Consider the following 12,952-nt stretch of genomic DNA (forward strand, 5'->3'; position numbering starts at 1 on the left):
TCTTTTGCTGAAAAAGATATCTTTTGCTGAAAAAAAAACATCTTTTGCTGAAAAACCTATCCTTTGCTGAAAATCCTTTCTTTTGCTGAAAAACCAATCTTTATGAAAAAATCTATCTTTTGCTGAAAAACCTATCTTAACATTTTATGTTCATTATTTTAAGTTTAAAATGGAGATTGAAGTCTACAAAAGACCTGGAGCATGGTTTAGTCTTAACAGCAAAAAAAAAGCTAATAAAAACAAAACTGGAGAGATGGAATTGTAAACTCCATTTAATTAAGTCTGTTAAATTATGTAATAAATGTAAAAATACGACTGAAAATTGCTGATCATACAGTAAAATATGAAATATTCTGAACATTTCAAACAACTGCTTAATTCAACAATGAAATCTAACATGAAAATTTAACAAAAATGTCACTAAGTCTTAAAATATTTTGCAATACAATCATAATCATTGTTTCAGATGCATGTTTCACTGTTTTTTTAGCTGTATTTTTAAGTCTGAAAATCACTGCAGCCCTCTTATACAGAAAGAAATTTTGCAGTATTTATTACTTTATTTCTACTGCGTGACTAATGCGGTAAGAGTTATTTTTGCATATTTTAATCTTTATTTGATGATTTATGTGGTTTGTAATTGCCGTTTGCAATGTGTAAATTATTTTCTTTGTTCACTTCACAGTATTTTACGATTAAATACACTTTCAAAGTTTTCATGAATTGGTAAAAATAGTAAATTTTCAGATTAATATGAACCCGTAGGCAAGCCACTTTAACAATTAACTAATTATAAATAAATAGATAAATAACTTTTTATTCCAACATCAAGATGAACCCTCTGCAAACATTCCTTTTAATTTCTCTTTATCCCGAATATCTTTTTCTTTCTGCATATCATCTAAAATCTTAAGTTCTTTTTTCACTGTGTTAGTTAATGAAGGATCAAGTTCTACAACTCTTTTAAAATCCAGTTTAGCCTCCTCCGGGTTCCAGGCACCAATATGGGCTTTACCTCGTCTGAATAAAGCTTTAACATTGTCTGTGAATAGAAAATGAAAACTTTCAATTCATTTTTAACATTTTGACCGTTTTCAAATATAATATATAATGTTTTCAACCAAGTAATTTAGTATGAGCTAAAGAGTACAATATTGTTGTGGGTTTTTCATTGTTCCAATTAGTATTTGAAAATTGGAACAAAATATGTTTGTTTCTTTAATATATTTCCTCTCAGACGTACTCAATAATATTTGGGGGTAAATACCTGCATATTTATTATCATTCTGCATATTTATTATTATTCTATTATCATTTGGTAATATGTTATCATAAACTTTTTTTCAAAACTATTTTGCAGTAGTAATTCTCTTACTTAACTGTATCATTTCATTCTAATATTAAAAGCCAAAAATAATTTACAAGTAGAAATATATGAACCTGTGTCAAATATTTGACAGAAAAAGAAACTGAAAAAAAAACAAGAATTTTTTCTCAATGTTATTTCCTTGAGCAAGAAACTTTACATCCATTGCTAAGTACTGGTTGGTTCCAGAAACAGATTTGAGAGTGTTTCAATAAGCTTATAGAACTAAAATAAATTTGTATAAACTAAAATGTTATTTCATAATACCTATAGCATGAGCAGGTTTAAGCCTGGAATACTTAAGGTTTAAACCTAAAATGGGCAGTCTGTATTATTTTTTTTCATATTGAGAATCATACTGATGAACAACTGATGAATTATATAAGAATTTTATGAGAAAGCAAAACAATGTACTAACAGAAATATAATTTACATTTAGTTTATACAAATTTATTTTAGTTTGACTGTGTTGGAAGCTATAAACTTATTGAAACACTCTCAATTCTTTCCTGGAACCAACCAGTACTAAGCAATGAATGTAAAGTTTCTTGCTCAAAGATACAATGGCTTGCCCCTTGACAGGGTTTGAACCCACGCGGTCAGCAATCCTTAGATTACTAGTCTGACGTGTTAACCACTCGGCCACACCGCCACTATATTTACATTTATGACATCACAATAAGCTGGTCTTGTTTACAATTCTATGATAGGGATTGTTCAAAATTCTTCAAATTTCCTCCTAAAATTTAGTTTACATTAATTTTCCTCTACCCCATTTGCAAAAATATGTTATTTTCCCTCAAATTTAGTGTTCCTATGAAAAAAAGCTTCAATGAGACAACATCCATATTCAGTGGGTGTTAAGCACATATTCATTGTTATGACATAGATGGCGATATAATTTATGCCTGTTTCATCTACGGACACTTACCAGGATCCCTCTTCAGAACTGTACTGGTATGTTCTATCACTGGATAGTACTCATTTAACAACAGTTTACATTGGGAAAAATTTAATAATAATGGAATTTTCTTGTCTTCTATTGCGTGCCAGTCAGGATCGTTTGGTTTCTCCCTGTAAAAGGATATATACAAAGTATATATAAACATGCATATAATCATAATTAATTTTCAAATACTTATTATCACTAAGATCTTTAATGATCAAGTAAAAAAAAAAAGATATTAAGATCAAGTTAAAGTTAGTGAACATTTCAAAAGAAGCCATATCTTTTTTATGATTATACAGTATGTGCTTAAACTTGTACATTGCGCTATAGGACAGTCCAATATATAGAGGATATTGAATGAGTGTAAGTTCAATACTGAATCTATTGCATAGTTGAATAAAATTATATTATGCGAGTCTATTTATCACATACCCAAAATAAAGACAGTTAAAAGTGAAAAAAAAAGGGTCATTTTTCATCGTCGCGCATAGTGTATAACGCTAACATTTAGTGAGTCTTTACGCTATGTATGTATAACGCTAATGACCTCATGTCAAAATATATGCACGGTCGTGCAATACCATTTTTTTGGAGTCGCAAAAATCGGCACGGGTGTGTGATATATTCTCATATTGGACACTGTAGTATCCACTATAATTATCCTATATTAAACACTTGAATAGATACATTTATAACCCTTTTCCATGAAATCTCAAGCAACTATGAAAGCATATCTGGAAAAAATTTCTGACTGAGTTACACTGTGTTTCCTAAATGTAATTCAGATATAGAATAAAAGATTACTTAACATTGTATGGGATATTGCTAACCTTGTACTTAACCTGAGAAATCATATTAGACTGGCTGCTTGTCCAATATGTGTATGGTATCTCTACATATGCACATGTACTTGTACAAGTATATTCCAATATTATAAAGTTCAATGTTAAATAACCAATTATAATTTCACACCTCATAAATACAACCAATACACTTTCAGCATTTGGACCGTGTGATATCCCAATAGAAATCTTTATTGGATCCAATTTAATCAATTTAGCCTTGTTTTTTCAAGTGTCCAAAAATTCCATATCAAATCCATATCACACCATATATAGCCTTATTTCCAGAGTCCAAAAGGTTATATCAAAATCCATATTGCACCCCATCTATTCTTGTTTTCATTTTTGAAGACCAAAATCCATTTCAAATCCTTATTGTAATTTAAGTGACAAAGTTCTGTCAACATGTCAAAAAATGATGGTGTCAAATTAAGAGGTCATCATTCATTGTTGAGAACAATACTGATTCTAATGGACTGACACACAGCTGCAAAACCTATATTAGACTCAGCTTCTGCCTTGTCCAATACAGCTTTGACAGCTATGTACTTGTCCAATAGAATTCTGTATTGGACTCAACAATGTATAATAACAAGTAGCTTCCAACAATTGTGAGCCTGGTCAAACCAGCCTGGCAGAAAGTGTATTTATCATAGACTTTAGCACTCCAACAGTACACATAGTGAATGGTTAAACTTACTTCATTGCCAATTGTTCCAGCAGTCCTATTGCCATTCCATATTTATCAGCAGCCTCTGAGTATTTTTTCTGTTTATAAAGCTCATTCCCTTCCTCCTTTAACTTTGGTACTTTATTTTGTTTCTCCTCATCTGTCAATGTCCATGACTCTTTCTCATACGATCCAGCTTTCTCAATCTTTATCAGATCTGAAACCAAATAAAAACCTATCAAGCCTGTATTCATAACGAAAGTCATACAAGTTCAAAGCTGATCTGTGAATGAAGTATTAATTTATTAAGTTGTGTGTTAAGTCAGGCTGACTCTGGGATATGCCGTTGTTTGAGCAAGTAACTTCATATTCACTGCTTACTGGTTGGTTCCATTAATGGATTTAGTGTTTCTATAGGTGCAGAGCTTCCTAAACAATCCAACTAAAATAAAAAATTCTGTATAAATCAACAAACCTATTGTAAATGATAATGGCTGTGGATTTTTAACAAGCTCGTCAAGATCTTTATGTCCCAGTCCTTGTTCCGACATTGCCATCATGCCACAGCAATGGCTCTTCTCCTCATCGTGTTTTTTCTTGCCGTTTTTACCAAATATCTCTCGTAATTGCTTTGCTACTAACGGATACTGCTCTACTAGCTATATGAATATAAATGAACTTTATGAATATAAAACTACAAATGAGCTGTGTCACGACAAAACCAACATAATGGCTTTGCGACCAGCATGGATCCAGACCAGCCTGCGCATCCGCGCAGTCTGATCAGGATCCATGCTGTTCGCTTTCAGTTTCTCTACTTGTAAAAGAGTTGGTAAGCGAACAGTATGGATCCTGATCAGACTGGGCGTATGCGCAGGCTGGTCTGGATCCATGCTGGTCGCAAAGCCATTATGTTGGTTTTGTCATGACACGGCTCAAATTTCACTCAATAGAGTGTAAATTAATTGAGAAAATTATGATTCACTGAAGTAAACTATCTGATACTTAATGCTCATTTTTTTATCTATTAGTATGTAAAGATTTTTAATTCATCTTAGCAACAATTATTTTCAAAGTTCTAAAGATTACAATAGGACTGAAACAACTGCTGTTATTTTTATTAAGACAATCAAACAAACTTTCAAATATAAATGACTGACTCACATTTGGATAAAAAAAATCAGACCTACAGAAAGATGAAAATATTCAACATAACAACTTATCATAGGATGGTCACATCTGAGCATTTGAGTGTATGTGTAGACTCAGAAAAAATGATGAGATAAAAATCAAAGTCAAATATTACTTTCCATACATTTTTGTGAGCACTTTCATAAGGAATAAAATATTTGTACCAAAAATTGCTGGAAATTTTGTAATTTTTAGTTTTACCTCCTTTGGTTATTCTAATTGTTTCTAAAAATATCATCATACTCTAAACCTGATGACTCAACAACTGCATTACTAGGATTTTCACAAGATCATTGGTATCATGCTAACAGGGCTGGTAAAATCTGACTTTGACTAACTTGTCCATTTTTATCTCAAGCATTTCTTAACTAGTCCGTATGTCTGATATTTATATAGAAAATTCTTGAAAATTTCCATTTACAACATGTATTTGTACAGGCTGTAGGACAACTTGGGCAATACGGACAATTGATTTTGCCACCCCTGATGCATACACAATAGAGTTAATTACCTTGTCTTTAACTACAAATTCAGAAACTTCCTGGAGCCTCATTGATTTCAGACATGCCTCCCAAACTTCAAATTTGAACTTCTTGCCCAAGATAAGTTCCATTGGTTTATCATAATTATGACTGTCATCTATCACTGTATGCTCCTCATCACATTTACATGTTTTGTAGTGAAAGTATAGCTGAAATTAATGTATACATTATGATATTCTGTATCAAAAAGAAAAGACAGGGGTATCAGTGGCCAAGAGGTTAAAGATTGTTGACGTCAAAATACTTGCCCCTCACCACAGTAGCATGAGTATGTTCGAATTCTGCCAGGGACTTTTTATATTTCTATATGTAGGAAAGCTTTAAAAATAGATAGCTTGTGCATGAAATATTATGCATTAAGGCATTTAATTATTCTTTGGAATCAGCTACCAAATAATATTGTTAGCCCACATGCGGTGACATTCAGAAAAAGGCATATCCTAATATGAAATTTGGCAAAGCCTATATGAACAGGGAAGTCGGTTAAAAAAAAATTGTTTCTTAGTCGGAATACCCTGCCCGCCTATTATCATTGAGTTACATTGAAAAAAGTGGCGCCCAACTAGAAATGTCACTGAAAATTTCACTGATAGGTTAAGAAATTTATATATTTTTAATTCATTTTTTAAATTTTCTTTTAAATAAACACATAAAGTCTATTACTCTATAGCCCGGCAAGCCAAAGCCTGGGACTGACACCCCCCTAATATCATTTCCTGCTGTGGTTATCCAGGGATGGATTGTTGGATGAATGGATGGTTGGATGAATGGATGGATAGTGTATATTTCGAATATAAAGGGAACATCATTATGATGACCTGACAAATAGGATTAAAACCATAATTTACTTCAAAACTGTAAATCTGATAATTATAGTTTATGCCTAAGTCACAAATGACAAACAGCTGATTGGCGGCGCCTATTTCTAAAAAAATCGTAATAAAGGCTAGTGTTCATCCGGCCGCAAACACAATCTGACAAATCGAAAATTCAAAAAGTCATCTGGCAGGGATCGCGGCTGGGCAATGTTTTTTTGATCAGACGATTGTTATTGACACAAAATCACCATCCAACTTAAAAGGCACCCGGGCCCGGGCCCCATCTGGAATAGACACCAGTTGGCGAACAAGTATCGCCCGTTACCCGGAAGATTCATGTACAGGCACTGGGGGGGTCATCGTTTTGTCATATGATGATCACACGGCTTGACTTTGTTGTAATTATGGCAAGTCTTTTGTAGTTGCCTAAAAATGTATCTGTGAATTCCTTTGGATTAAACATAATGTATACTTTACGGTTAAGCAAGAATGTCTACGCGAATTATTATTAAGGAAAAGGCAAACTAAAATTGTTGCATTACATATATCAGGGCTTGAGCTAGGGGGCGACTTAGGCGAAGAAGTCGCCTTCGGATCAGGGACTTCGCCTAAAACAAACTCCAAAGCGATTTTGAAGTCGCCCGATTTTTTAGTGATCTGTCATACTTTTTACGACGCTAGGTCTGTTAACAATTTATTTACTTCTCAATTACAACCAATCACTGTTAATCCGCTAGTTAAAAACGCGTGTCAACATCAACAAAGTGTAATACCAGTCTTCGAAATTAACGCCAGTCCACTAAATTTAGCATCGGTCTGGTGATTATTGCAAGGTTGGTGGTCAGACGGACCAGTAGATTCTTTTGTCATGAAAAAATATTATAAGAAAAATTCATCAAAATAATGAAGCAGGGTTCTCTAAAAGATTGATCTTTTTGCCTTTTTTGCAAATGAAACCCATCAATTCTGTCCTAATTGTTCAAAACACTGCGAGAGATGTCTAATTTGTATTGAGTAATGGAGGCCGCCATTTTTTTTCTTGGATTTCCCTACCGCACCGTACAGTTACGGAAATTAAACCATTGTTTATTTTGGTCATTATTGTAACTAGAGGTTTACTGGTACGAAACCCAGGTAATCCTCGCATGTATCAGTGCTATACACTGGGCATGTAAAAGAACCAAGGAATCTATTCAATAAGAGCTAGGGACTGGTTACTGGATTTCCTTGTATCTCATAGCTGTCTCTAGTGTCTGCTGAGGTAAGGACCCTACTGGAAATAAGTGCTTGCACTTTCGTAGGTTATCCTTGACTGCCCGGTCTAAAGAAAATCAATCAATCAATCAATATTTAGCTATGAATTTGTGATTATTGAGTTAAGTAAATATTTTGTGTGAAAGTGATTTGTTTAAAGCAAATTGCGTTGTTCATGTTCAATTCTAGTCAATTTTGCCTAAACATTTGGTCCTTAAAGATTTTTCAAAGCTGTCAACATATGGCCCTGGCAGAATACAAGACATATTATGCTTCTTTCAAAATTATCAAGGGAAGCATGATAAAGTGTTTTCCTGTTTCCATCAATTTTTTACCTATCTATGTATTTGGTCCGGCTAAAAATCACCAGGTCCAGTAAGATTTGATATTTTACTGGCCCGAATGTCCTGTGCTTTTTAAAGTTTTTCGTGTAGACTGTAATACACGCCGCAAGGCAAGAGTTCACTATGTAGATCATTCTCATTATGTATTCATACGATTGACGATTCAGAACGCGCGTTATTTCTGCGACAGTTTGCATTGACCAATCAGCGACACACTAACATACTGCGTCTATTTGTTGACAATTACACAAAATGGCGACAGATTCAATCAATTTTCGCCGATTGCATGATTAAAGACACCTGCATGTACATAATTGTTGATAATTGTTGAAGTGTTTTGACGAGTAAAGATAAACAATGCCCAATGTCTTAAAGGTGTGAATATGATCGAAAACTTGATTGTTAAAAACCTTTTGGAGCACTAATCTGTTGAAATTAACGATATGTGAAGATTTGTATCTAATATTTTATTAGTACATTGAACTCCGTTAAGTTAACACGCTGATAAATTTATACAAAATTAAAGTGTGAAGGGTTTCTGATTTCTTTTCTGGTTTGTAAAGTTTCCTAGCTTATAATTCTCCAGATGATGACGCCTTACATGTCTCCCAACTTCTCCCTAAAGTCTCCTCACTTCTCCCTAAATCAGCTGGAGGGAGAAGTCACTTCTCCCTAAAATTTTGACCTAGCTCAAGCCCTGATATATGTTAGTATTTTCTTGGCCTTCATCTTGTCTCTATCAACTGCCTTCTTTGCTGGCATATTGACCACTGACTGATTTTTAAAAGAATATCATGACATGCTTAACCTTTATCGCCTGGCGCCCAAAGGCTAACTGTCAGATTCACTCACAATTCGCACTGACGCCATAGGACAGCAACCCCCCCCCCCACCCCCACTTGACTGCTTTCTTTAACATCAATTTGATAAATAATGGACCGGCAACAGTTTCATTCATGACCACGCAAGGTTTCAGATTTAAAATTGCTCGGCGTTCACTAGTTCTGGCTTCCATAACTTTATGTCGCTTTTATTTTGACGTTGCTGTCACAGTATCTTTGTCTAGGCGTTCAAGAAAATTATTGTCAAAGCCGTCGATATTGTGACCTAGACATAATGACAATGTGTGTTACGCTAGGTTTATACGCGGAAAGTCCGAGCGGGGCCGGAGGCCCCGCGAGGGCTGTAGCGCTCTTAGATAACATGTATGACGCGTATCAGTTTAAAGGAAATCAAATTCAAACTATATGAAAATTTCAAAAAAATATATATCCTATACCTAATGGGCTGCGAAAAAATCCTTAGTTAACTGGGCGCCGCCATTTTGAAATCCTTTTGAACGCTTTTAATGAGCGTCTACATAATTCAGACTATTGCAGACGCATGCTTAGTAACACTTCCGGTGAAAGAATGATGTACAAAATCAGAAAATAAACCTGCATTTCATTGATAAGAATTATAGTAACGACTATAAATATAAAAAGTTATTCAAACATATCCTTTTTGATAAATTAGCACATTAAAAATAACGTAAAAACAACAACTGTGATTAGAGATTAACAAAAATGGCGGACGGGATTTTCCAAACGCCGACGCATGCGCAGAGGTCCGGAGTTTTTCGGAATAGGCCGAGCGTTTCCGGTGATAGGTTGAACACCACCAATTTATACGTTTTGTTTATTCAAAAAAGATCTGGTTTACAAGTACACTAAATATGTTATGCTAAAATCATAATTCATAAGAGCTTTCCGCGCCATAGGTAGCACCTAATTTCATATTACTCTTAATATAAGAATGTCATTGCTGTTTTTGGCTATACATTATCGAAGATTAAACCCGGATAAATTGAAAATGAAGTCAACCGTTAATGTGCCATAATTTGCATAATTTGAACTGCCACTGGTATCATCCATGTTCCCCTACACTTTATTTTTTTTTCTGGAATTATTTTCATATTTAGTTTCTTAAAACGCTCAAAACTTTTGCAGATGAGAAAATAGCATAAATACCTTTGTTCCATCTTCATAATCAGGTGCATCTCCTTTTCCACCGTGCAGAATCTTCTTTTGAATCCCAAGATTTGCTAATGCGACAACGTAGTCCGCCATGTTTGTTTACATTAGGTAATGTATAAATATTGACGAATAATGCGTACATCGTCTGCTAGTCATCACACAGTTTGAGTGTGAAATCAGAATCGCCTTGTATTATGAAAAGGTGTTATTTGCAATATTTTTAGTCTTTTTGAATGTAGTATTCAACTGGCATAATCTAAAATCGACAACAGTGTCACACAGCCTGCTCTTGAAAATTGTCACAATAAATACTGATGCATGGCATGAAAACTTTAAATTGATTATTTCACAACATTATTCAAACATTGAGAGAAGATCCAAAACTATTCACAATATTAAAGCCTTTACTTAAAGCAAAGGTTTTCTAAAGAACAATTTATTCAAGTACTAGAAACGCAGTACAGTAAAACCCTCTGTTAAGACCACTTACAGGACTGAACCAATGTGGTCTTAACTGGGTGTCGGTCTTATTTGTGGATATTAAAGGTAACATAATCAAAGTCTTATTTTGCTCATTTTGTATGAAGATGTTCCATCAATATGTATTATAACCTTCAAATGCTAAAAAAGATGTTATAATATTTAATATCTGATAAGAGCAGGTTATGATTTGAAGAAATTTAATTTTCAAGATAAAATTGTCATTGGTCCAGTTTCAATACTAAATGATGTACACAATTCACTTATCAAATATGAATTAAATTCTTAACAAAATAAATGTGCAAGAAAAAACAATAAACCACTTGGAAATTGATTATTTTGCCTTGCTTCATTGAATACTTTTTTTGTTGGGTTTTACATCGCAACAAAACTTGTGGTCTTAGTAGGTTTTGACATTATCATGAATGATCTGAAGAGACAAATAAAGACTATAACAATGATCTTAAGAGACAAATAAAGAATATAACAAAGAACTGGGACTGAAACTGGTGGTCCTAAAATTGGATGAGCAAGTTAATAATAGGCCTAAGTCTTATTATTGTTGATCAATTCCATAAGAAAAAAAGTCTGTTCTTCTAAAGAGGTCTTAATAATGGGGTTGTTTTTATTCTGAGGTGGTCTTAAGGTTTATACTGTATTTTCTTACACCCAAGTTGTAATATATTGACTGGCTAGGTCAGCTAGTATTAGCCACTAGCTGATAAGCCCCACCTAAATTCACCTCTCTGTAGTAATATTAGTAAATAGATTTAGAAACCGAATGGCTGCATTGTTCAATCTCTCTACCGATGACTGTCCAGTAACTATGATATAGCAGACATTACAGGAGTACCGATTCTCTTAAACTTATCTTAATTGATTCTTATCCGTTTGAGGGGACATTATATATTTTTGTAATTATTGAGGAATTATAAACCAATTCAAATGGATAACCCAAGATTCACATTGCCTACACATATTGTAAATATCTGATTATGTCAAAAAGATACGGAATTAAGACAAGTCAATTTTATTTGTCACACAATGATAGAAAAATTAACTATTGGAACAGTTAAAATTCTCTTTTTTAGTGAAATCATGTTTGGACTGAAACCACCTTGATAGTGGTGTGATTCGATCAAAAACATACAGGGCTTCAGGTCTACCCTTGCGACCAAGCGCCTCCTGCTTTAAGTTTTGCTGAACAGTCTGTACATGATTTACATACAGTGACCCTAGGGTCTAAACCTGTCGTGACCAAGCGCCTTCCCCTGTAAGTTTTGCCTAACTGGCCTTACATAGTATATATACAGAGACCCAGGATATTAACCAGGAGAGTGATATAAGGTTCATTCCATTTTCTTCAGCTTATAATCAACTTTATCTTTAGATATATATAGAGCAATGTTTAATCCAGTAATCAAATCCTTTTCACCCTTTAAAGCTACATGCCTCCATATGAGCCAAAATATTTCGATAAAATCAAACTTGAGAAAAATGTACTTAGATTTTAGGAAAAGTAAAAATATTTCAGATTCAAGTAATTATTTACATGTTTTGTGCAATTAATGAATGATTTTTCAGTATTTGTAACTATGTTTCTAGTGCGTTACTAACGCAGTAGGGGTTATTTAAGCAATTTTTAAATATGTTTGGTAATTTATATGGGTTTAAAGTGCCATAGATAATGTGTAAATTGCTCCCTATTGGTTTCTTGACGATATTATTCACTTAAACACATTTTCAAATTTTTCATGAAAATAAGCATGAATCTGGAGGCGTGCTGCTTTAACAAGATGAAAATAATAACTAACCCTGTCGTCATATGATGGTATTTTATTTATTTCTATTTAAAATATGCATGATACTGAAATTTCTACAATGATTTACAGTAATGTATGCAAAAATAATAATCACAAATTTACTTATATGATACAATGTAACAATTATTCAATAACAAAAAAAAGTACCTGTGACAAAAATAGAATGAATAAACATCGGCAACACATGCAGATATATATAAATGAGCCGCGCCATGACAAAACCAACATAATGGGTTTGCAACCAGCATGGATCCAGACTAGCCTGCGCCTCCACGCAGTCTGATCAGGATCCATGCTGTTAGCTATCACTTTCTCTACATGTTATAGGGTTTGTAAGCGAACAGCATGGATCCTGATCAGACTGCGCGGATGCGCAGGCTGGTCTGGATCCATGCTGGTCGCAAACCCATTATGTTGGTTTTGTCATGACGCAACTCATATATTATCACCAATACTAGATTACAAAATTAATGGAAGCAACTTTAACCATACATGTACAACAACAAAATATACACTTTTTATTTTTTCTATCTAAATGAATATGTCAATCAAATTTACTTTTAGTCTTGTCTATAAAAATAAAATTCTATGTACCTAAAAAAAAGAAGTAAATCATTTGGACGACACATACCATTTTACAGTATGACTATATACTTCA

At 33.7% G+C, this 12,952-nt stretch overlaps 1 protein-coding gene across 1 annotated transcript; it reads right to left on the bottom strand.

The window, feature by feature from the left end:
• Positions 1 to 288: 288 nt before the first annotated feature.
• On the bottom strand, positions 289 to 10,113 carry LOC132733732 (AH receptor-interacting protein-like). Its single transcript, XM_060720408.1, has 6 exons — positions 9,986 to 10,113; positions 5,530 to 5,709; positions 4,303 to 4,486; positions 3,858 to 4,044; positions 2,298 to 2,440; positions 289 to 1,042 (listed from the first exon to the last, which is right to left on the bottom strand). The coding sequence occupies exons 1-6, from the start codon at positions 10,082 to 10,084 to the stop codon at positions 828 to 830; spliced, it is 1,008 nt and encodes a 335-aa protein (XP_060576391.1). The 5' UTR covers positions 10,085 to 10,113; the 3' UTR covers positions 289 to 827.
• Positions 10,114 to 12,952: the final 2,839 nt, after the last annotated feature.

This window comes from Ruditapes philippinarum, unplaced genomic scaffold, assembly GCF_026571515.1.
Source record: "Ruditapes philippinarum isolate M1 unplaced genomic scaffold, ASM2657151v2 ctg5353_1_1_1_1, whole genome shotgun sequence".
Lineage (NCBI taxonomy): Eukaryota > Metazoa > Mollusca > Bivalvia > Venerida > Veneridae > Ruditapes > Ruditapes philippinarum.